The 26102-nt window shown below is 47.4% G+C and overlaps 1 protein-coding gene and 2 non-coding genes across 4 annotated transcripts in view; all 3 read left to right on the forward strand.

Moving 5' to 3' along the window:
• Positions 1-26102, forward strand: part of LOC146823273 (biliverdin reductase A-like) — a 245864-nt gene that overhangs the window by 188236 nt on the left and 31526 nt on the right. For both annotated transcript variants that reach the window (XM_085607623.1, XM_085607624.1), the window contains exon 5: positions 9071-9178. In XM_085607623.1, the coding sequence (XP_085463749.1) occupies positions 9071-9178 (108 nt within the window). The remainder of the gene's footprint in view (positions 1-9070; positions 9179-26102) is intronic.
• LOC146823274 (U6 spliceosomal RNA) lies at positions 5212-5317 on the forward strand. Its single transcript, XR_014962376.1, has one exon. It is a non-coding gene; the product is annotated as a U6 spliceosomal RNA (small nuclear RNA).
• On the forward strand, positions 6522-6628 carry LOC146823275 (U6 spliceosomal RNA). The gene has a single exon (XR_014962303.1). It is a non-coding gene; the product is annotated as a U6 spliceosomal RNA (small nuclear RNA).

The following is a 26102-nucleotide window of genomic DNA, read 5'->3' on the forward strand; positions in this document are numbered from 1 at the left end:
CATCTAGACATATAATACAAGTAACATAACCCCTACAACAATCCATGTTTATTGGTTTTGTCAATCATTGTTATTTGCACAAAATAAACAAGCAACACCTACGGCTTAGCTGTATATAATATTGAAAATGCTTCTGTTCTGACGTCATGAGACTGTGAAAGTACTATAATGCGTTTCTTTGAAGTTACCTCAAAGGCAGTGAAGAGGGGTACTGCTGCAGAGTTAAAATGTGTTTTTAACCCTGAGGTTGATGGCAAAAACAGAGAGCCCGATAGGGACCCATCTCAGCACCTGCTTTTTAGAATTGTGGGGCTGAGCACCGGCAGGACCCAGCCCACTTAAAGCCCTGGTTATGCCTCTGTTGTGATCAAGAAACAAAAGCTTATCTTTTGCAGTATTAAAAACATGCACTACACTCCTATATGTTAAGGATTGTATTTATTTAGCTTTCAGGCTCATTTGTGATAATTTCTTAAACATATTTTGAATTAATGAAAAGCGTGCCCTTGTAAGTAATCGGAAGTGAAATGGAACGGAGAACCGGGACTTGGACAAGGAAAGAGCGGTGTGAAAAACAAATGCTCACCTCTGCACAGCATATTTAAGCGTAGAGTCATTGCTGGCGGCCTCAGGCAACCTAGCCTAGCAAACATTTTACCCACCTCCAAACAAAGTGCCAGGTCTCAAAGATGGGCCAAGTATGGATTTATCTTTGCATAGTCAGCACGACGAGTACAGCGGGGTGGCCGATATCAGGGACACCTGGCAATTGGGCTGGGGAAATGTATGTTTTCAAAGTGTGTTTGGAACAGGACAGAGGGGATAACCAAATAAGGAAGTCACACTCAACAGCACCAAAACAAACATCTGTATTTTAATTGAGGCTGGTTTGAAGAGAATCTGACAGCCGGCTAACTTAATCTCTGTCCCTACTGCCAGAAGGGCTTGGCTGCTCAGTGGATTTTACTGTACACAGCACATCTTGTGCGCTGTTGCATCTAGCGGGTCATGCATTTCGCTTCTGCGAGGCCTGTTTTAGTGGATGTTGAAACAAGCAGTGAGAGACGCCGGGCAGAGCGCACATGCCGCCTATGAGGGGGCAGAGAGACCGAAACCTCTATTTCAGTGGATGGATTTCACGGAATGGTGAGCCATCCACAGAAAGTGACATTTGTGGAAAGGCGGGATTGTCCAGATTGGAGAGAAGCGATGCAGTTTCTGTGGTAAATTAAACATAAAAAATCATGAAATCCGCTCTGCGTTCGGCTTTTTAGCTCAAAAGCCGGTGGAGCTGTCCAGCCGTGCCAGCAGTAAAAATACGAACACATACAGTCAAAACCTGAAGAAAGCTACACAAAAGCACATTTACCATTTGTAGGAGCAAAAGGGGAAAGTAACATGAGCAGGAAATAAATGTAGTCCCCAAAGAAACACATAGCTTCCTACAGCTCAAGGCAATGTAGTTTGCAGGTGCTACTGTTGGAAAAATGGAAGTGAAGTATCAGAGTGCCAACCAACGAAGAGCCAGCAAAGACGAGCGCTGGAGGAGTCAACCTACGGTTAGTAGCAGGCGGTTTTTCACCCCTCATAGTAAGTACAGCAAGGCCTGCAGGCAGCGCATGCGTGCTGACACTTGACCTAATAACGACCTATGGTAAGCAGCAGGCATGATTTCACCCCTCATAGTAAATACAGCAGTTCTTGCAGACAGCGTATGCGTGCTGACGCTCAACCTAAAAACTACTTATTTGGATTTTTGCCTTGACCTTCTTCTCTGTTTCTTCTGTTTCACGAAGAAAATGCTCTGAAAAGACATGGGATTGTTTTGTATAACTAGGCTCACTCAAGTTATATGTTTATTCGTGATCTATGAATGTCAACCCCTTAAGTGCTCCCGTCAACCAACGGCCGTTGCGAGCACTACCTTCGTAGTGCTGCGCACGTCCGTTGGCCGGCGCGGCCCCGCCTACTGATTAAAACCTCCGCACTGCGGTAGAATTCGAACCGCAGTTAAGCGGTTAAATCGAAAAAATTATGCGTAGGTAACCACTGCTCAACTTAGCCTCACTGTAGTTTCCTAGAACAAGCCATTGCCAATGCGGACAATAAAAACATTTTAAGAGGCGATGCAGTCAGTAAAATGTTCTCATAGGGCAGGTCATATCTTTTATAATGTTGTGTTTCTGTCTCCAGTATGTAGCCGGAGTCTCATGGACAAGCAGTGAGATTAGTTTGATCAAGTTTAACCACAATGTTACTGCCTTACCCAAACCAAGTGTCCAGGCTCGAATGCCTGAACTGATCTTGTTGTTTTTCAAAAAAATGCCCCAAAAAGAAATATATAAGCTGTGGGTCACAGGCTCATATTTTGGACCAGTCCTCCCCACAATGCATGATAGTAGATGCTGTTCCTTGTGCTCCCAATACCTTCCATTTAGGTGGGTTTACATATTGCATATATATATGCATCACTGATAAAATACCTAACAAAGGGGGAGATTCACAAAAAAGTCACACACAGCAGCGCAGACCACCGTGAGGCTGCGCTGCTTGCACAACAGGGAGGGAGCAGGAGAGCGCCATATCTTGAGAGATATGGCTCTCTTCTCCCCTGTCCCTTGCGCCGGTGCTGATTTCAGTAGCCGTGTGCCATGCACACACCTTAGCGCCATAGCGCTAAGGTGTGTGCATACAAAGTGGAAAACCTTTCCCACTTTGTATGCGTGCTGTGCACTGCAGCACTTATGCAAAGTTGGAAAAGTATGGAGAGATGAAAGCATTTCCCGTTAGCACCTGCTTTGAAGGGTAGTTAACGTTTGGTGCAAAGCCATGTCTACAAATCTTTGTGAATATGGTTTTGCGTCAAAAGGAATGGGTGGTTGCATGGGAACGCCCATGTTCCACCCATGTAACGCCTGTTCGGCGTAAAGTAATGCAAAGCAGTGCTTCACGCTGCTTTTCGCTACTTTGAGGGTGCTTTCTGGCAAAAAGGTAAATAGCAAAAAAAATATTTTGCACTGTTTAGCGTCATTTTTGTGACGCTAACCCAGAGCAAAATGTTTGGAAATCCCCCCCAAAGTCTGGTCTGTACTGCCAGTTCACATAATCTAAATCGGATTTCCTTGCTGCTCAGAAGTCTTTCAAATATCGCAGAGTGTGGTTCGTACTCTCACATCTTTCTTAGGATGTCTCCTAAGCAACAGCTTTACTGTTCCTCTTTCTGCTGGCTGAATGCTATTTTTATTGACTTTTGTTTTCTAAATATATGGATTGCTGGCTAGAGAGGGGAATGTGGTCATGTCCTCTGGTGAGGTGTGTGAAAGAGTAGAACTGCTATTATCATACTGTAGGGCATAGCAGACATATGTCTTAATTTCGCTTAATTAAGATTTTACTTGTTACTTATTTAGCAATTGCACGCTACTCCTTTTGCAGATTAGCACATGTACTAATTTTTGCATTATACTATAGAGCATGTAATGCGTAAGTGTACACCACGGATGGTCTTTCCTGCTTTAAAATAAGTGAAGTAAATGTAACTTTAGAATGGAGCTGCAAACGCCAGGCCTTAGAGCATCGCTGACTTAAAGCAGCATTACCTCCTCGTTAGTCTTCCTCGCCACATGACTAACACAGTGAGCTTCAGCTCCACAACAGAACCCTCCAAAGCAAAAAGTCAGCATCCCATGCCTCCCATCCCTTCCCAATATAGCCGACCCATTACACCCAAGACCCCTATAAGAGGCGGGCTGGCCCAACCCATCAGCCTGTTTTTTTTGTTCTGCACTCTCTCCAGAGCGCTTCAGGTGAGTGGTGCCTGCTGTAGCAGGTGCTTGGGTCCAGGGTCGGAGGTCCTGCTCTAGCGGACCCTAGGGGCTTGGATCTTGTTTGTACCCCTTCTTGTTGCCCCCGGGGTGTGTGGCGGTAATGCTGTGCTTGTACCGGTGAGGCTCTGCCTTAGCGAGCCGTGGGTTTCAGGTAAGGGGGGGGGGTGTTTGCGTAGAGACCAGTCTTTCTGGTTCCATTGTTTATGCCATTCCCTTCACCGCCCGTCGTTTTCAACTTCGGGCGGCTGCTGTGTCCCGTGAGTTGCGAGCGGGTGCTTTTGCAATTATTCACTCCTGTTACCTCCTGCCCGAGCCGCGTACGCACCTGTCCGCCTGCCCTTCGTGGCGTTGGGGGAGGCGGCGGCTCTACGGGGCTCGATCCGACTGTGGGCCGCTGAGCGACTCCGGCGCTGGGTTTTTTCGCGGGGACGGCCTTGGTGGTCGCATGTTTACCTGCGTCCTGGGAACACCTTCCGGCTTGGGAGCGCTCCGGGGTGGGCGGCGTTGCTGGCTGCGTGCTGTTGTTCCTCGCGGCTGTGGGCCGGTTCGTTGTCCCGGGAGCAGGGCTTCGTTGGGGGCGTGTCCCGCCGGGTGTTTTTTCCGCCTTCCTTGCCTTTTTGGGCGCCGAGGGTTTTCTTTCGAGCACAGTCTCCTCTGGCGTGGGTTCGTTTCCCACTTCTGACACCAGTGTCTTTGCTTTTGAGTTGGGTGTCATGCTGGTGTGCTGTGATTCTCGCGCTTCCTGCATAATGGTTGATGAGGGTGTCCTGCCCTCCCGGGATCCTGCTGACGCGATTGCCCTGCAGTCCTTTCAGGTCATGGTTCATGCCGCTGTTTCGGCGGCTTTTGCGCGGCGCTCGTTGCCGGGTGCCCTCCTCCCCGATCCGTCCTCGCTTGGATCCCTCCTTGGTCTTGGTCTCGGGTCACGGGTACAGTTCCCGGCGGGTCCGCTCGGTGTAGGTGGTATGATTATCTTTGGTTTGGGTGTCGCCTACGCATCTGTTATTCGGAGCCAGCATTCCTGTTGTGGCGAACGTGCACTTTCCGAATACGCGGTTTCTGTGTGGTTGTCCTACACAGTCGTTATACTGGACTTCCTTTATTTTACACATGCATATTGTTTCTTTGTGTTGTCGTGCGTTTGCTGCCTTTCTTCCTCTTCTTTTCAGCCTAGTGCTATGGCTCACTGGGGAGTTTTGTGCCTCTGGTTCTCGGGGCTCTCACAGGACAAAGGGTCGATTCCCGCACTCGCTGTCTATGTGTCGTGCGTTGGCACCTCTTTATGGCTCTTCTTTCGTGGTGGTATTTGATTGTACGCTGTCCGCTCTTCCTGCTCTAAGACGCCGGTCGTCTCACTTTTTTGTGATCCTTCTGTGGTTGGTGGGTGCTCGCTTCGGCAGCACTTGTTCTTCATTTGGTTCGATGCTGGGAAGTTTGCATGGCCCCTGCGCAAGGATGACACGCATATTCGTGATGCGTTCCATGTATGCAGTTGTTTTGTCCTGCTTCTGGGGCTTCTCGGATTCCATGTACCTGGAGATTTTGCTCTTTGGTAAGTCTTGTGCCTCTGGTTATCGAGGCTGTCTCGGGACTTGGGTTCGAGTCCTGCATTTCGCTGTCTGAGTGTCATGGGTTGGCTGATGTCGAATCTCTGCTTTGTGGCTTTGCTTCACTTTTCCGGTACGCGTGTTCTGTCCTGGTGGTTGGGGGTGCTAGCTGGGTGCTTGCCTCTTCCTCCTCCGGTTCTGTTTTTCCCTCTCGTGGCTTCTGTGCCATGCGGGACTTGTCGCCCCGTTGGGTGCGTTGTTGTGTGCCGTTGACTGGTGGCTTGGGGTTCTGTTGCGTCCGCTTCAGGCGCCTCTGTTTCTCCTCTTGAAGGGCTATGTGGGGGTGGGAGGCGCCGCCTGCCTTCCCTTCGGGTGCGGGCGGTGGAGGTTGTTGGCGATTGTCTTTTTGCTTCGCTGTCGTCCTTCCTGCGCGCTGGCGCTGTGTTGACTTCCCTCTCTTCCCTCTCCTACTGCTCTGCCACGGTTGGTTCGGGGATCCCGGGTGGGGGCCCTGCTATGTCGGGTTCTCTTGCTGGTTCCTCCTCCTGCTGGCCGTCGCGGTCCTGCCCTGCGCTCCCCCCTCCCCCGCCGCCTTGTGCTTGAGGCCCTGCTATAGCGGGCTCTGGGGTTTGGGTTTTGGCGTTCGGCTGCCCCTCTCTGTGGGGGCGGCTGTGGGCTTCTATGTTTTTCCATATGTTGCACCTGGGTGCGTGTGGGTCCCTCGGCCTCCTCTGTCTGTAGGGGGCGCGGGGCTCGGTTGGCTTTCGGCTTGCCGGAGGTGTCCGCTCTGTGCCCTCGGTTCTTTCGTGCTTTTCCCCCTGGTTTCGCATGGCCTAGTCTGCTTTCTGCGGCTGTGCAGGGTCGGGCCTGGTTTGTGCCCGGTTGGGGGACCGCCTGGGTCTTCCGGGTGCTGTGGGCTTTGGGGTCCTTTTTGGACTCTCCCTGTCGTGTTCGGGTCTGCGGCTGTGCCGCTCCCTCCTCTTCGTGCTCCCTGTCTCGGCGGTTGGTTCTTGCTCCCCTTTTTCTGTTGGGCCAGTTGCTATGGCTCGACCAGGAGCTATGGCTCTATGGTGGGTCTTGTGCCTCTGGTTGTCAAGGCTCTCACGGGACATGGGTTTGTCCCGCAATCGCTGTCAAGGTGGCATTAGTTGGCATTTCTTTCATACTCTTCTTTGGTTGGTACGATTCAGAGGAGATTGGCATGGCCCCTGCGCAAGGTTGACACGCAACATTCGTGATGCGTTCCATTAAGTTCTCGCAGGCCATGGGTTTGTGTCACGTTATGCTGTCTTTGTGTCATGTGTTGGCACACTGTCGTTCTCTTATGAGGTTGTCTGACTTGGTTGGGGCCTTCCTCGTGTGGTGTTTTGGGTGATCGCTTCGGCGGCTGGTGTACTCCGCCTGGTGCGTTTCGGTGCTTTGCGCATGTCCCCTACACTCGGTTTCCATGCGTTTTCGTGTGCCGTTCCTTGCAGTCTTGTTGCCTGGCTGTTTTTCTCCTTCCGGTTGGTCTCGGTGCCTCTGGTCCTTCCTTGGTTCGGTTTGCCCGGCCTCTTCCCGCTTCTGTCCTGGTACGGCTGGGAGGTTTTGGTGCTGCTTTGGACTACTGCGTCTCCTGCAGGGGCCTGGGTTCGGTTCCGTGGTCACGGATGCTGATCCTGTTGAGTCCCCTTTGCCGCTCCTCCGTTTGTGGTTGTTACGTTGTAGGCCGCTGCTCTCCGATTCCCGTATTGGTTGTCGTGAGCTTTTTTGTTCTGGGCTGGGTCTGTGGTTTTCACTCTGGGTGTTTTCCAGTCTGGCTTCTGTTTGCCGTTCCTTGGTGGCTCTGGGGTTTTCCCCTTCCTTGCTGACCCTGCCTTGTGCTCCCGGGTTTTTGCTGGGTTCGCCCCTGTTTGTGGCTGCATGTGTGACGGTGTTCTTCTGGGTCCCTTTGGTGCTGTTTGCTCCCTTTGGGTCTCCGGTGTTGGCTCTTCGGCCTTCTCGTCCTTTTTCTGCCGGAGTTTCTGGATCGCCCTGCCCTTCTGCCCTTCTCGCCTTTGGTGGGTGCTCGTTTCGGCGACTCGCTTGGTCCCTGTGTGGGGCGAGCTCGGTCCGTGGCGCGGCTTTTCCCTGCCTTCTGTGCGTGGGTGGTCTTGTGGGTTCTCCGCTTTCTGCGGTGGCCTGGTTGAGTCCCCTTGGTGGCCAGGTCTCTTCGGTGGCGTTCTGTCACCTTCCTGGGTCTGTTTGTTCCCTTATTCCTGCCTGGGTTCTCTCCTTGGGGTCGCGGTCCCTTCCGGGGGGTCCTTTGTGTGACTGGGGTTTATTTCCCCTTCTGTTCTCTTCTGCGCCCCTTTTCCTTTCTTGCAACTCGCGTGTGGTGTTCTCCCTTGCGGGGTTGCTGTGTTTATCATTCGGCTTCTCCCTTTCTGCTGTGCCTTTGTTGATGGGTCGCTGTGGTGGGGTTGCCCTCTGTTCGTTCGGTCTCCCTTTTTTTTAAGGGGGGTTTTTGTTGCCCTCTTTCGGGTTTCCGTTGGCCGGTTTTGGCCGGCTTGTTCTCTGGGCTCTGTTTTCTGTGGCCTTTGGCTCCGTGCGGTCTGGTCCGGAGTTTTTCTCTGTCCCATTTGGGCCTTTGCTTTCGGCATGGTTCCTGCCGGCTCTTCGTGTCTCTGGGGTCCGGGTTTTTGTCCTTCCCGGTGTCTTCGGTCCCGGGCTGGTTCTTCCTGCTCGTGGTTGCCTCTCCCCTGGGTGGTCCTTCCGCACGTTCTGGCCTGTTGGGTTTGGCCCTCGTTCGTTGGCATTCCCTTTTGGTCTGTTGGTTTCTTGTGAGTTCCATGAAGCCGTTTGGCTTTGGTATGTGCTCACTGTGTTAGTCATGTGGCGAGGAAGACTAACGAGGAGGTAATGCCCCGATTACTTACCGGTAATCTTCATTACTCCGAGTATAGTCTTCCTCGCCACATGAGTTCCCATCCATCCCTCCCTCCCTGTCTGGCTATCGGCTTCATGTTGTGCTTGGTAGTTTCAGGCTGATGGGCCGGCCCGCCTCTTATAGGGGTCTTGGGTGTAATGGGTCGGCCATATTGGGAAGGGATGGGAGGCATGGGATGCTGACTTTTTGCTTTGGAGGGTTCTGTTGTGGAGCTGAAGCTCACTGTGTTAGTCATGTGACGAGGAAGACTATACTCGGAGTAATGAAGATTACCTGTAAGTAATCGGGGCAATATCATCACCGTAGGGTTCATCCATCTATACCCCACTGAGGTTTATAGGCCCAGAAATCTGTCTACCGATTAAGTCATTTCTAATCAGTCACCTCATATTCTAACAGAAGTGTGTTAAAATCAGAAGGCTTCATGAGGGCTGCTTCCTTTACTTTGGTAAACATTAGGATGCTTTCAGATTGGTCATGATGTTGCTGTATAATTTCATTTATGTAACTGTTCTGCTCTGAACAGAACCTGCTGTTTGTACATTATAATTGTATTCTGCATCTTTCACCATCTGCTCTTTTTTATTTAGACTAAAATGCTGCTCTGTGATAAAAATATGTCAGCTGTTGTGTTTATACCTTCTGGTATAATTTGCTGGGATTCCAGTTTAAAAACTGTTTCACTGTCATGTTTGGAGGACAGAATTCACTGTATAAGAACGAGGTTTCTAAGGTATCGTCAATAACACATTGTGAATAACCTTCTGTCTCCATTGATTGTGCTACAGGCAGAGTCCTTCACGTAGAACATATTGAAATTTTGACTGAAGAGTACAAGGAACTGAAGAAAGAAGTCGCCGGTAAAGAACTGGTAAATGGAACATTGCATTTCACAGGTCAGTCAAAAAACAGAAAACGGTGCAAAAAAACAAAAAGCACCATACAGAGTTATTGCCATTATTTTGGGTTGCAAATATATATTACCATATTCTGCTCTCTCATCAAAGTAATCCTGCACAATTTATGGAGACTGTCGTTTCTTCTGGATTTGGTTCTGCTTTGTTGAGCATGTAGCCACGGACATTGATTCACCAACATGCCAAGAGTAGCGCAAGTGAGTTTAGACACACTGACCCTCCCCCTTATTACATCAAAGGAAGTGGCCCCATATAGGCTTTGACGTTTATGACATCATAGGAAGTTATGTCACATGACCCTTGGTCCTGGTAACATTACAGGAAGTGATATTTTTAAAGATCTACCATAAAAGTTAGAAGAAGTAATAGAAAAATTCTACAGCCAAAGGCAAACCGATCATAGGCTAGGGGCAGACCAATTATAGATGGGGCCTAGAGCCATGACATTCCCAGGTGCAGTCATCAGATTTCCAAGTACAGCCTCAAATGTCCTAGAAACAACATCGATATGCTCCATCACAACCATCATATGGCTTGGTATAGCAACACAAGAGCACAGTTATTGTTTAGAGACTGACCTCGATGGTGTCTGTGTCGGAGTTTCTCTATCGTAACCAATATGCACACATGCTTCAACATTTTCTGTTTTCCACCCAGTTGTGGCTAGTCTGAAGACGGAGGGGCGATGGGGGGGGGGGAGGGGTGGAGGTTGACGGCTGGAAGATCGAAGGGGAAGCATGCAACAAATAAAACATTTCAACAAAATAGGGGAAAAAAGAACTTACCTGCTGCCGACGCTCTTCTGCACCATGTCCTCGCTGCAGCTCACAGGCTCCCAGTGTCCTCTGTTGCCAATCCTGATGCTGCTCTCATGCTTGAAAGCAGCATTAGGATTGGCTTGAGTGCCATGAATTAGCGCTCCCAGGGACACTGGGAGCCGGGGCTTGCTGTCTTCAACCCGGCAACGCAGCTGGACTGGAGTCAGCTCAGTGCGCATGTCGGTTTGGCCGTCCCTCTCGTGACTGCACTGCCCCTGCTATGGTTCCAGCCCCATGAATCGCTGGCTCTTAAAAGAACCTGAAAAATAAAACGATAATAAACCCGGTTTATTATAATTTTATTTGACAAGTTTTGAGGCTGTCGGGGGGAGCGACGCTCATCCGCCATAGCGGAGGAGCCACTTCTCGTTTCACCCCTAACAACTGAGTGTGTGCTGGAAATTGTGATGATATAGCTATCAGAGGAGTTGAAACGGCTGAGTCTAGGAATAGAACTTGTGACTTCATGTTCTACGCAGTTTTTTCATCAGCAATTTGTTAATCGTATGAACTTCTGTTTTCCACATCAGGAGGGATCACACATTTGTATCAGTTTCTTTCAGCTCTAACCCTCAAGCTCAATTAGTTATATACAGATAAAGAAGTTACAAAGACTAAAACTACCTAACTCATAAACCATAATGAGTTATTAAGCACTACACAAAACTGGATAATACAACTTAACACAACTTCCAAATATGTTCATCCTATATCAGTTTTGCACTAGCTTCTTCCAAGAAATGTCACAAGCCTATTATTTTGAACAAACCTTTCTTCCTTTCAGTTGTACAACCGAACTGTTTAATTACATAGCAGCTTAAGGAGCCACTGCCTGAAAAAGCAGACCGTTCTAAAGCAGCACATTAAACTTTGAATTATAATACATTCTATATTTATGTATTGTATCACTAAGAAAGGCACTTGTGTTTCAGCTCCTAGCATAGCTGGCATTCGCATGCCACATATCATTTCATTGCAGCTGCTATCTTTGGCACACTGTCATTCATAGGGCATGTCATTGCAGTCATCTATCACAGGTATGTACCTCTCTCTGTTGCACACACGCCTTTATGACCCCAGACTAAGAATGCCAGTCTCAAAGGCTAGGCACTGAACGGAAATGTATTCCAGGGGAGCACACAGCAAAGAAAGCTATATCTGAGACACCAGGCTATTGGTTAAATGCTTCTTGCGTAATCTCTTGACCTCTTTTATTTCCAATCCTGTTGCGATGAAGCTGAAAATGAAACTGGACGCTAGGTCTTGATCGCAGCACAGGGGTTCCAGTTCTCTCTTATGTGATAAAGAAACATGAATCTGGCTAAGCCCTACACAGTTCTGTGCTGACGCTTTTACTTCTATTTTTGTTCAGCACTTTCCAAAATCTTTGGAAAATAAACATCACTGATCACAGTTCTCTTTCTGATCCTGGTTCTGCTCATGTCACTTCTGAGCTAGGGGTCGCTAGAGGAGTCCCGGGGTTTCAAAAGACAAGCCAGGGGTTTCAGATGCGACCCCTGGTGACCCCTGATTGACGTCCATGTGTGAAATTCAAAAGTACTTGTCAAAGGTTTTAAAGACACTGCACCCTGCTCTCTGGGCTGTTCAGGGCTACCCTTGTTGTGACTTCTACATATTAAAAAGGAAGGTTTGGCCCTAGTGAAAGGTGTATTTTGCCAGGTCGAAAAGACAGTTTAAAACTGAACACAGAGGCTGCAATGGCATGCCTGGGACGTGTTTTACAGGACTAAAGTGAGTGGCACAATCAGTTCTGCAGGCCCACTAGTAGCATTTAATTTACAGGCCCTGGGTACATGGGATACTGCTTTACTAGGGGCTTACAAGTAAACTAAACGTGCCAATTGGGTACACGCAGATTTTTACATGTTTAGGGGAGAGCACAAGCACGTTAACACTGGTTAGTAGTGGTAAAGAGTCCTAAGGCAAACAAAAAAGATATCAGAAATAAGAGGGGTGAAGGCAAAACATTTTGGGAAAGACCACCCTAAAGCTGACTGGTCTAACAGGAGGACATTGCATTGGTAAGCTTTTTATTTTTTTAAAAGGTCTTTAGTGCATTTTAACAAATTAATATGAACAGTGTTCACTGATTGACTTAATTTACATTATCCTAGGTATATATCAATGCGGGGCAACTGTATTGGTGCCAGGAGTACTTTTGCACGTGAGCTGCACCATGTTATTAATTGCATTTGTGGTCTTAGTCAGGTCAACAACTTGTTATAGTTAGCTTGACGTGGAAAATTGACATCCTAAAGAAGATGCCAAAGCAGTTGCAATTGAGAATAATCTACATGGAGTTGGACGAAAAAAACAAACATATTAGATTCACACTGTGAGAAAAAGGTGGCAAAGGTCAAATCGTCTGATATTTCAAGTGACTTATTGGTTAACCCTTTTCGCAATTTCAAAGATTCCATGAAGCAACAAATCCACTTAATTTTCAACAAATGGGAGTGCTCCACCAAAAGGTTTCTCAAAGTATACAGTTAAAACCACCTTCATATTAAGGAGATGTGTCAGGAAATAGTCTTTTTGAGGGTTTAACCCCACACACACTTTTTCCTCTTTTATGACTACTTGGTACTGGTGCAATGGCTCTGAAATGTCCTGAACCTTGCTAAACAAGACTCAGTGCATGTGCTCTGACCCTTAAAATGGTGTATGTTTAGTCGACTTGTCCCCAGTATGCATAACCCGACTTACTCATAAGTTTCTAGTAAATGGAACCAGGGTACCTAGGGCCTGTTTGTTGAGGTGTCTCGCGTGGACTGCAGCACTAGTTGTGCCCACAAGTGAATAAGTAAATAATGACTCCCAGTCTTCTACTGCAGACTGGAAGGGCAGTTTAAAACTGCTAACTCGACTTTGCCATTTAAAATAAAGACAAAGCCTAAACCTCCCTTTTGAATGTATGTCACCCCTATAGCAGGCCTAATGAGCCCTAAGGCAGGGCACTGTATATTAAAAAGTGGAACCTGTACTTTTACATGTTTCAGCAGTAAAAATCCTAAATTGTCGTTTTTACATTGGAAAGGCAAGTAGCCACATTGACAAGTACAGACTTAGAGGTTGGCACTTCAGCCCTGCTAACTTCTGAATGGGACTGTGAGAAAGTAGCTCTTATGACATGGTTAACCCCCACCTTTTGCCTGGTGTTGATGTGGTTTCAATTGTAGTGCACAGGGTGCATGCCAACCAGGTCCCCTGTGCCAGTGTCTCTTCCTTAAAAACATACCCACAATTGGTACTTCTGCCCACCCTAGTAAAGGGAACCCTGACTACCTAGGGCCTGGGAGCTGAACAGGTTCCTCTGGAATCCCCCTCACTAGGACCATGCCACCTCCCTTGCAGCTTGCATGTCCTTCTGAGGTGAAAAACAAAGTCATCATGGCACCCTGCTTGGGTGCCATGCCAACCAGCACTGCATGTAGGTATAGGTATGTCACCCCTCTAACAGGCCTTACAGCCCTAAGGCAAGGTAATAATACCCCAGGTGAGGGCATATCCGCATGAGTAGATATGATTCTACAATACTTAAGTCAATTCATAAATATTGTGAGTGCCAAAGAAGCCATGAGGAGTACATGGGCTGGAAACTCGACAACTCGAGTCCCACAGCACCATGATGGTTTCAGGGAAACCAGGAGAGTTTGATACTAAATAGCTCCTTGTAATAAATCCACACTAATGGCGTTGTGAGCTTTATTACACCCTGTACTCAGAGGGCACCTCAGAGGTGCCCCTGAAAGCCTACCGACACTGGTGTTGGCACTGACTGGCAGCCTACCACACACAGACCCCTGGGTGGAGCACCTCTGCTCTCTAGGACCAGAAACAAAGCACCTCCTGAGCATAGGTGTCACTCCTCCTCCCCCAGGATTCCCTGGGCTCAAAGGGGAAGCTTCAAAGGCCTGCCGCCTTTGTAGTGCGACCCCGAGCCTCTGCTGCTAGCAGCAGATTGCAGCCAGCAGTTTACACCCCCACTTTTGGCAAGAAAACAGGCGGGAAAAATTAGAAGAATAGAAGGTGTGCCCACCATTGCCAACTCTACCCCTAAGGTGGGGGACGCGAAGCGTGGCACTTCTTTATGTCCCTGGCATCATGAAGATGGGGTAACCCCTCCAATCAAGGCCAGGTCTATACCCCTTCCCACAGCAGGGCGGTATAATTGACGGTGTACTCAATCCAGGTAAGGTACGGTTTGCCCTACCTGCTACACCCCTAAAATGCCCTTACATTTAGTGTTTAGGTGGCTCCCCAAGACGTAGAAACTTGATCTGCAACGACCTCTGAAGAAAGAAGACATCCTTGAAGAGAAGACTAAAGATGAAGACTGCCTTGTCCCCAGCCCTACCAGCCTGTCTACAGCTTTGACGAACCTGTGACCTGTCTTGCAGCCAGCAGCCTCTGAAAACCCTGGAAGGACTGCTGTCTTTAAAAAAGACACCAATCTCCCGTGGACAGCGGACATGTCCAGAAGAAATCTACTCCAAGGACCCCGGATCCAGGCAGATCTGCGTCTCCTGCCCACTCTGCACCCGACGCCCACGGCATGCGTCTGAGTGGCCCACCTGCCCAACGAAGTCTACCCAGCAATCCTGACCTCAAGTCCAGCATTGACTGACAGCTCCTGACCTCCAGGACAACGCCTGCAGCCTGAATCTAGAGGGTCCTCCTGACTGCGACCGGCTCTGGTGAGAAGACTGTGATGTCGAAAGGCACCCCTGCACCCGAAGCCCCTCTGCCTTGGTGAGCTGAACCGACAGTACCCCTGCGACCCCTTACATCTCTACTTACCTCTGCTGTTGTTGGTCTCCCTCTTGAATTCTCCGGTGCTACACCTGCAGCCTGTTTGTCAAAAGAAGAAACTCCATTGAAAAGCATTGGGCGCCTGGTGCTGATCTTGCACACTGCACCAGGACGCCCATGTGCCACTGGTGGTGTATGCTTTGTGTTGGTTTGTTCCCCCCCCCCCCTGTGCTTATGCTAACCCCCAAAGCTTGGCCCATGCAACCGATTTACCTACCTGCAAGCAGTGTGGCTCTGAGCACCCCCAGTATCCTTTGAAATGCATTGGGCCGAACTCTGATTTTGACCTCTGTATCTTGCCGCATCTGGTGGTGCAGTTTTAATACTCACCTGATCCTTACCCACTACTGACTGTCCAGAAAATATTCTAAGTGTTGACTTTTAAAAGTGAATAATATTTTTATTTAAAAACGTACTTGCCTTATTGTGATCTTGGTCTTAAAATAAAATACAAACCAAGCTTATTTTGCAACATTGGTGTGGATCTCTTTTTTGAGTTGTCCATTCTTGATCAAGGTTGTAGAATAAATGTCTTTCACTCCTCTGTGTTAGGCCTAAGGCTTCTCACCCAGACTACCACTGATGGAGCTCTTTGGATTTTACATTGAGCCCTGTGCACTTTTGGGGAACTCCTGAACTCTGTGCATGGTATACCACCAAGTGGCATGCCGTATACAGAGTCGGCTTCCTACAGGGGGCTATCTAATCTACTTACAACAGGGCTACTAAGTTTGGTACTGTTTGGTAACAAGTGAATCAGTGCATTTAATCTAATTCAATAGTTAAATCGAATTTAATGTCATTGGTGGGCAACGGGCAACTTTAAAAGTTGCCACTTTAGTTGTCCACGATTTCCATTGCCTGTTTACTGATTACCAGGGCTTGTCTGGCAGAGAGCTTTCTGCCCTCCTGGAGAAACGTGCTAACAACTCCACTGAAAGGACACAATAGTGGCTTGCATGGGAGAGATATGTTACCTCCCTCCTTCAGGAAGCCACATGGGTGTTAGCCCAAAAGGCAAACCTCAAAAGAAAATCTGCTACTATAGGGCAAATGTGAAACAATTAGGAGAGAGTTAGGCAAACAGGTTGGCACTGGAGATAGGAGAGGAGAAGCCAGTTGTCAAACCGTTTTTCCCAGGGACATGTAGACCCTGGGTAACCACACCTCTGGGGGATGGGCTAAGGAACTATGAGTGTCAAGAGAGGGGACTTCCCAGGAGGTGGTCATCAGGAGGGAGGGAACCTGGAAGCCTATCTGCTACCAACTGCACTCTACTATGAAGGCATTTGCTGAAGATAAATAGGGAACCCAGAACTCAGATCTTTTCCAACTGGAAGAAGGACCGAAGGAGGCCTGTCCTGTTGCACCGAGGGACCAGCAAAAGAGAGCCTGCACCGAAGAGGACTGCACCTACTGGTTATCGAAGGAAGGGATTGTGCCTCTCCCCCTCAATGAGAAACCATCTCCAGAGTACAGAAAAGTGAAGAGACTCAGAGGGCCAGCGAACTAGTTTCCTATTGGCAGCACAGGGACACAACAGCTGAAGAAGCCTACTGGGGCATGCTGGTAGCCCAAAGTCTTCAAACCTCTACCTCCACCGTTGCCATGCAGCATCAAGGACCAGAGTTGCATCTGGGTTCTTGAGCCTGGGAATGCTGTCTGAGAGTTGATGAGACCCTCAGAAGGCGAGTTTTCAACCCAGGAAGGATTGGCCTGTGACTGCAAAAACGGGCGACTTGTACTTGAGTGGCAACCGGACTTCTGCTATACCAGAGAGGACTATGTGGGACGTCGACCCTGCAATCTGGACCCCCTTTGTGGACCTAGGAGTCCCTGCAGGAAATCCCAGTCACATCCACAACATCCTTGGAACATCTTCAGCATCATTCATCCCTTGCTTCAGGACCACTGTAGGAAAGTGCCTCTTTTTACATGGTTAGCTCCCACTTTTTGATTGGTGTATGATGCGATTTTGAATTGAAAGTGCACTGGGTACCTGCTAACCAGGTTCCCAGTGCCAGATTGCTTTCCTAAAACTGTACCACGAGTGGCACAACTTAAGCCACCCCTGTAAGTCCCTAGTAAATGGTACCCCCTGGTACCCTGGCATTGGGACTAAAGAGATGCTACTAGGGCTGCAGCACCAATTGTGCCACCCCAGAGACCTCTCACTAAGACCATGCAAGCTATCATTGCAGGCTGAGTGTCTTGGTGCAGAGAAAACCGAGCAGTGTGTGCCATGCCCCCATTCACTGCATGAGGAATAGGAAAGTCACCCCTACTGCAGCCATTTTAGCCCTAAGGCAGGGTGCACTAGATCCCATGTGTGGACATATCTGCATGAGCGGATATGACCCTGCAATATCTGTGCCATTCTTGGATATAGTACGTGCACAGGGAAGCCATAGAGGGTACATGGGCTGGATACTAGTCATTACGAGTTTCTTAGCTCCGTTTCGACTTCACTGTAGCTTAACATTTTGGTTCTAAACATCTCATCTTAATAAATCCTCACTGAATCCAGTGTTGGATTTATTATTAAATGCACACAGTAGACCCTTTGGAGGTTCCCTTGAAACCTACCAATCACTGGTGTGGCCTCTGACTAGTCTTAGCCAGCCTGCAAACACCAGACATGGTTCTGACCTTATTGGGTGAGGACCAGCACTCTGAGGCCAGGAGCAAAGCCTGCTCTGGGCAGAGTTGCCTCACACCTCCTCCAGGCATGCAAGGCCTTTCAAGGCAGGAAGCTTCAAAGGTGATGCCGCCTTTGAAATGCGACCCAGGTGGATCCAGCTAGAGGAGGATGCCAATCCCCTTTTCTGCTCCACATTTGGTGGAAGGACAGGTGGGAAAATGTGTTAAATTAGCATGTGGGTCCCCATTCAGCTAACACACCCCTAAGGTGGGGCAGGTGATGTAGAGCCCACATTTTATTTTGATCCATCTGGGTTTGAGTGAGAATTAGTCAATTAGGGTCAGAGTAGTGCTCCTTCCCACAGAAAGTGGTCACTTAGAGGGTGTAGGCACCCTAAAGGTAGGTAGCCCATTGGCTACTTCCTGTCACTCACTTTAACGCCCCTAAATTTAGTATTTAGGTGACATCCCTGCACCCCGAACTCCGATTTGAATAACACAAAAAAGAAAAAGACAAAGAAGAGCTGCTGACCCGAGGACTGAATCCCTTCTGCAGAAAACTGGCACCAAACCCTGCCTGTTGCTATCTTGTCCTCCAACTGTGAGGCCCCCACGAACCCCGGAGCTCCTCTAAGCTACAAATCACTAAGAATTCCCTTGGAGTGGAGGTGCCACTCCCCTGCAGCCCGCAGGCATAGAACCCACAGAATCCGGTTTCCCGACTTGCTCCCCAGCTACTCCGATGGAGCAACCAAATGAAAAGTAGTACACCAGCCCGAAGTCTCAAATCTGTCTGTTCTCCAAGTTTAGAGCCACCAGAGTCTACTAGAGCCGTGCCGCACCAATACCCAGGGTACAGGACCCGCTGCAGCATTCACTGAGACGAAGAGTCCAATCCGGACTCCAACTGCCCAAGAAACAAGCTCCTATTGAGCGACACCCAGACCCTAGAGACCCGCTTTGTGAGTGGCCCAGCTGTCCTCGAATCACCTCTCCAAGCTGCCTGCCCCTGACTGTGAGGACATCTTGACATGCACTGCCCGGTTGATCTTCCCTCTCTGCACCCAGCCTGCCCGGCTTGGGTACTGATAAACCAGCTGTGCTCCCATGGTCCTGAGGCCCTTGCAACCTGCTCCCTTGAGTGGGACCCCTTGTAGTTACCTTAAAGTCCTCTTGTGCATGTTGTTTTCAGGTGTCCCCCTTTTTTTGTAGCGCACCCGCTACCAAAGACCTCAGCACCCTGCTCCTGGCCGTATCTGGAATGCTCCTGAGAATCTGCTGGTGGAACTTTGGCCTGGGCTTGGTACTTACTTAAATCCTAATGTGAACCTTGAAATCCAACTGTATGATTTTATATGCATTTTCTTATTTCTTCCTATTGACTTCAATTGTGTGGAATTGCGTAATTTATTTTGTGAACCTTGAAAATTCATATCCTTAAAAGTACTTACTGTAGAATGAAGGTCTTAGTCTGGAAAAATTACATAAAAATCGGTGTTATGTTTATAAATTGGACTCGGATTTTTTCTTGTGTGTGTCTCATTTATTGTCTCTGCGAGTACAACAAATGCTTAGCACTACCCTCTGATAAGCCTAACTGCTCGCCCACACTACCACAAATAGAGGGTTAGTATTACCTACTTTTGCGTCTGTATACCTATCTGGATCTCAGTGGACTCACTGCACAGTGTACTTCATTTTAGTGCACTATATAGAGAGCCGGCTCCCTACAACCACTCCATAGGAATCCATTACAATGCAGATAAAGTGGCAGTAACTGCTGGAGGACTGCTTCTTCTGTGGCGATAACTTTTTCCAAGGACCTTGCTGGTCCCTTTGACTAGCTTCCTGCCGGAGATGGTCACCCCAAGTACTTCTACAATTCTCTGTGTGAATAGAATAAATGTAGGAAATGCTCTGCAATAAGTAGAGAGACACCTCCTCTTGCTATATTTAACCCTTATATGCTGAGGCTTTTCCACCCCCGTGCTGACATCTTTTTGGGGATTTTTGGGGGTACTTTCTGCTTACACCTCCATAACTTTGTTTCTACATAAGGCATTCATGCCACATTTCCATAATTCTTTCCTAACATCATAGGGATTCTAACGGTGCCAGGATGTGTGGGTTCCTAATAGGGTGACCAGAATTTTAAAAACAAAAACCAGGACATTTCACAAAAATAGAAGAAGGACTACAATTTTACTTCAAGCCAGCGCACCGAATGACAGCGCTACTCAGCAGATAATTACAGAGCAGGCAGTAGGAATATACATAAAATGCCATTTTTAAACCCATTAGCTTGCCTGCTAATTAAATTGCTTTCTTGAAACAACTGCTAACTATCCCTGCTTTGCAAAACCCAAAAAAGAACCTCCCCTCGTTTTCAGTCGACCCTCTCTAAAAACCGGGACATGAGCTAAATTTCCCAAAATCTGACAGGACAACTGGTGAAAAATTGGGACCATCCTGGCAAATCTGAGATGCCTGTCACCCTAGTTCTTAATGAGGGGGCCAAGAATATAGCCACAATAGAGCTACATTTTGGGTATGGGGGAAGAATGGGGAACACAAAAAAGTGTCTGTTCTTTTTCCTACAAACAACATCAACAAAACGTTTGCTGTGTTAAAATCACCACCTTTCCAGCGTTCAGGAATCAACAGAGCTGAATCAAGAAGTCTATTTATTTACCAGAGTTTGGGCATTTTTCTTAAAGGTAGCTAAGTTTTTCTAATTTGCAGGTTTTCAAACTTCTTCCAGTTTGTGGTGGAAGCAGGTGTGAAACCCAAGGCTGATCACGGAAGCTATACATATCTGAAAAGCAGAATGCATTCTGAATTCAGCAAGTGGACATTTATGTAGATCCCTTAAAGTTTTTCAAAAGAAACTAACTGTTGAAATAAAAAATATTGACAATTAAAAGGAAAAAAAACAGCCATTTGTGACAATGATTTAATTTGTAATTTCTTGTCAGAATGGCCGATTTACAAAAGCAGCACGTTTTGTCTGCTGGACCATCTGGTCACAGGGCATATAAGGTTTCTCTCTGAGTCCCAAGGTACCATTCGCATGGACACTTACCTAAGTTTTCTTTGAAAAAGTATATGTGTCCAGTTTGTTGACTTTGCAAAGGCTTGTTGGCAGTTGAGTGAAATTGATTTAATTTATGATTGCTTGTGAAATCTATATCTCTGGAACCCTCCGTGGATCTTTGCATTCTAGTGACTAAATTATTTTAAAAACATAATCTATTTTTATATATTGGTGTCAGATTTCTTGAGTGCCCTGTCGTTTTAAAAAAAATTGTTTTGGTGCTGTTTGAATGCCTTACACTTGTTCCTCTGAGTAAGCCTTGCTGCTGAGTGCCACACCTACCCAGGGTAGAGCTGAGGGTTTGACAGACGAAACCTAAGGGTCCTAAAGGTAAGTGTATTACATGGTATGGTTACACGACACCATATAAATCACCCTATTTCCTCACAAGGAGCAAGACCACCAACAATTAAAACTACAGAGAATTAGCGAACATGTAAAACAAATGCTGAAACTTTGTTTATAGTGTATGAACACAGAGGTAGGCTGCATATGGACATGCACAGAGCATCCACGTATGCACATACACTGCCCCTCCTACAGGTATCTATTTTTACAAGGATCAACAGACACACATGCACCCATGCAAAAAAAAAACAGCCATAGCTATCAATGGCGCACCAGGGGCAGTGGCACTGGGTCTCAGTAGACCGAGAGGCCCACTGAACCCTGATTATAGCAATATTTAACTAGTCAACCAGCAGTCAAGGGGCCCATTTTTCTTTCTTGCATTAGGGTCCATGTCCCCTCTATTACACAATACATACAGCTTATTTTAGGGTTTGACAATCTGGGTGTTGGCTGCAAATCAGCAGAGCTCCACCGTGGCAAGCTTACAGTTCCCTGGCCTCATGTTGATGTAGGGAACTCACTGGCTGCACTGGTGAACACAGCACCACTCTTGCTCGATGGTCTGTCCACCACACTGCCACTGGTGCACCAGGAGTTTCTCCCTATTAAGTGATTAAAAGTAGGACAGGCTGAAGTGGGTTACAGCACCCATCATTTCAAGTACAAAGAAAAAACGTATTTTGTGGGGAGTGCTATACAATAGTCAATACGTAAAGTATGTATGCTGCCTTAAGCCAGCTTGTCTATCTCTAGCTTGGAAACTACCCACCACTCTCTGTGCCATACCACATCCACCCCTACAACAGCTGTGCCCTCTGGCATCCATCAGAGCAATAAGTTGTGCTGTCTGACTGGCTCTCAGAGAGGCCTGGAATTACTTTGTGATGTAACAAGAATGGATAACAGGTTTTGTTACTCACTGTTGCTAATTCATAGCAGTGGATAACCAGATTTAGAATCTGATGTTCACATTAGAGGCTCTCAGTCAGAGCCACTTATAATATTAATGCACACTGGTTCAACTATTTGTTGCATAGGGAAAAAGGGTGGTACTTATGAAACTTCGACTCAACTCGGTCTTTTTTTCATTTCTACGAAACCAATTGCACTAACAGAGAACTGTACATGTACTGTTCTGAAAATTTAAGCAGCCTGCTGTGATCACTGCATGCACAGTACTTCGGATAAAAACAGCCTTTAAAAATAAATGGTATATACCCCACTGTGCAGTACCAAAATTGTAAGAGAACAAAGCACATATTGGATTCAGTAGCTAAAGAAAATCCTACAGTTCTCTGTGTGAATAGAATAAATGTAGGACATGTTCTGCAATAAGCAGAGAGACGCCCCCTCTTGCTAAATGTAACCCCTCAGAGGCTGAGGCTTTTCCACCCCAGTGCTTATACCACCGTACCTTTTTTTCTATATAAGGTATACACGCCCAATTTTCCACCTTTTTCCCAACATCATAGGGATTCTAAAGGTACCAGGATTGTGGATTCCCATTAAGGGGACCCGGAAAAAACCAAAAATATAGCTTTTTTGGGGGGAAAAATAGGAAAACTAAAGAAAGTGTCTGCTCTTTTTCCTAAAAATGGCATCAACAAGAGGTTTGTTGGGCTAAAATCACGATCTTTCCACCGTTCAGTAATAAACAGAGCTGAATCAGAAATCGATTTATTTACTAGAGTTTTGACATTTTTCTAAAACGTGGCTAATTTTTCCTAATTTGTAGGCTTTCAAACTACTTCCAGTGTGTGGTGGAAACAACTGTGAAACCAATGGGTGAGCACGGAAAGCTATACATTTCTATAAAGTAGACAATTTCTGAATTCAGCAAGGGGGCATTTGTGTAGAGCCCTCAAGGTTTTGCAGAAGAAAATGTTGAAATAAAAAATATTGACAAATAGAATAAAAAAACAGCCATTTGTGACAATGTTTTAATTTGTAATTTCTTGTCACCATGGCTGATTTACAAAAGCAGTACAATGATATGTCTGCTGGACCCCTCTGATTGCAGGGCTATATAAGGTTTGTACCCGAAGTACCCAGTACCAACAGCTGAGCTGCAGCTTAGAATTGTTTTCCATTGTGTACCAAGTATTGAGCAATTAATGTAGTAAAGTTTGAAGAGTATAAAATGGGTATAAAGTAAACCTATGTTTTTCTGAAATGTTCACGAAATCCCGGGTGTAGGGGCAGGGGTTATTTGTACACTACTGAAATTGTGTGTACCCGTATTAGCATGTGATTCAGAGGCATTGGGCAAAATGCCTTCTTCCTTTCATGCCGGCTTGCATTTTCATTTATGCTGGCTTACATTTGGAAGGTACAAATGCAAAGAAATTCAATTGGTAATCATAAATGTTCTACTATTCAGCATTCTGACACACCTCCAGATAAAAGCAGCACAAAAATTGTGAGTCTAGGCTAAAGGCTCAGACACAAAAAACACCCTAAAACTCAACCTGGGGACATCACATTTAGTCCAGCAGGATCCATGTTGTTTTATTTTTTACTATGTTGGTAGCTTCAGATTTTGGGCCCTAGCTCAGCTGCTATCTAGGAAAACGTGCATTACCTAAACTTTTCTGAAAACTACACTTACCCAGAAACTCTTGCAAACCCTCAAACGTAGACTATAATCACGCATTTTTGCCAGGAAAAGTGTTGGAATCTGTGAGGAGATACACATTTCCTACCACCCAGGGTCCCCATATATCTCCCGGTAAAAATGGCACCTCATTTGTGTGGGTGGTCCTTACTCCTGTGAAAGAAAAGGGGCCCAAATACACCACCTACAGATCAAATGTTTCTACTCAAAACTGGCCCTTTTTTGCAACTTGGTTGGCCCTAGCTCAAAAAGCACCCAGAGAAACATGCCAAAGAAGCACACCTCTGAAAAGTAGACACCCAGGGGAGTCCAGGGTGGTGTGCCTTACAAGGATCCACAACCACTTCTTACCCAAAATGTCCTGAACCCTGCATTTCTGTGACGTAACCTTTCGGAACCTGCAGCAATTCTCAAAATTCCTATAAGTGTTTCGCCACTTGCCTCAATACAAATGCTACCCAACTTGTGTGGTTCCATTCTTCCTTTTGTTATGTGTTATGTTATGTGGCACTCTAAGTTTGAAAGGGATTTGCATTGACTGATATTTGTTGATCCCTTCAGTCTGGACAAAGCCATACCTATCTCATGAGCTCTAATAAGAGTGAAACATATTAGGTTGCTTTTATTTGTTTCAGTTTTTTTCAATGGTATTTTACCAATGCAAAGCTGTAATACTGTGCCTTGAATGTTAAACGGCTTTTGACATTGTTTAGCTTGGTGAGAATGGTACTTGCCAATCCTATGCTTAAAGACTTCACTGTAAAAAGTGTGAAAGGCTTCAGTCCATTCAGCTGCTGCGTTGAAAGTTTTGGAGTGATGTGAGAAAAAGGGGGTCATAAAATGCATTTTCCCCATGTTAATTTACATAGGACCTTTGAACTAGCCTATAGCCCGATCTTTTGAACTGTATTACACCAAATTCGGCAGAAATGTAGAATTTGTTATGCAGATCACGCTTTCGTGATTTGGTGTAAATCCATTCAGTAGTTTCTGAGATAGTTAAGGTAATGAAATATAGATATTCAGGAATCCACCGCAGGTCGATCCCTGGCTCCACAAAACCACAGAAAAGATTCTGATTGGCTGGTCGCAACCTGACTGAGAAATTGCAGCCGCTTTTTCTTTTAACAGGAAACAGTCCCTGGGGGGAAGTTTTGGCTGTAATGTTCACGAAGGGGTCAAGATAGAGATTCCCTAACACCATGGGGGGAATATAAGTGGGCTGTAAGCATAAATTGTTAAGACAAATTGTGAATTGTGTGTTCATTATTATAAATTTTTAATGTTTTTTGAGATCCGTGGATCCACTTGCTGGTCCCACAAGGACCCCCCGGGGCCCCAAAAAAGCATTAAACATAAATCGGCCGATTTTGAGCTGGGTAGGAAAATAAAAAAAATAAAAAACGAAGCGCGGTCTCCCACACTTCATTTTCTATAATCTCCCGAGTGGGCCAGGTCCCAGGGGCAAAGCCCAGTTAATCAGCAGGGGCCCGCAGGGGTCCCTACAGCCCCGGGAACCACCACCTCCCCGGGGCACACATTTTATTCAAGGGCAGGGAGGCCTCATGGGCCCCCGAAGCCCCGGGACTGCCACCTTCCCGGGACTCCTGCCCCTCCCCACACTTCCCCGGGGACCACCATGTCCCCGGGGCACACTTTAATTACTGGTGGGGGTCCGTTGCAGACCCCCGGGCCCCAAGGAACACCACCTCCCCAGAGGTTTGTACTCGTTGGGAGGGGGACCACACGGCCCCCCTCCTGGAGCACTTTATGGCCCTGGGGACCACCATCCCCCAGGGCCGTCTCCTGCAATGTCCCGGGGTGCCCACCCCTGGGACATTGCTGTTTGCTATGGCAGGGGAGATCACAGCACCCGCCCTGTCATATCAAACTTTGCTTTGCTTCTTGGAAGCAAGAGCAGGTTAAGAGCAGGAAACCTGCTCTCGCTTCCAAGAAGCAAAGCAAAATAGCTTTTGGGCAAGGGGAGCTGCATGTCAGCAGCTCCTCTTGCCCAAAAGCAATGCCGGCTCCCGCAGGAGGCGGGAAGTTGGCTGGGACGGTGGGGGCATTGGGGCTCCCTCCACGTTCCCCAACGCTGAGGGCTTGCCCCGGAGCCAGAAGTGCCCCTTTAATTTTTTTTTTTGTAAACAGAAGGCCGGCCCTGGGGGATGGGGTCCCTGGGGCCATAATTGGCCTTAGAAGGGTGGCCACCTCCACAAAAATTTCCAGGCTGGCCAGGCCCCGGGGGATGAGGTCCCCGGGGCCAGAGGTGGCCCAGGGGAGGGGAGCCACGTGGACCCCCTCCCGGCAAAAAATGTAAAAAACCAGGCTAGGCCCCGGGGGATGGGGTCCCCGGGCCAGAAGTGGCCATGGAGTGCCACGCGGCCCTCTCCCCATTTTTTTTAATGCTCAGGCCCTGGGGGATGGGGTCCCCAGGGCCCAACCATTTTAAGAGAAGGGGGGTCACACAGCCCCCCTCCTAAAAAACGAAAAAGAAAACAGATGCTGGCATCTCGCCAGAGGCACCCCCCCTCCCTGCACCACTCTGAAAAT

Source organism: Triturus cristatus, chromosome 5_2 (assembly GCF_964204655.1).
Source record: "Triturus cristatus chromosome 5_2, aTriCri1.1, whole genome shotgun sequence".
Taxonomy (NCBI): Eukaryota; Metazoa; Chordata; class Amphibia; order Caudata; family Salamandridae; genus Triturus; species Triturus cristatus.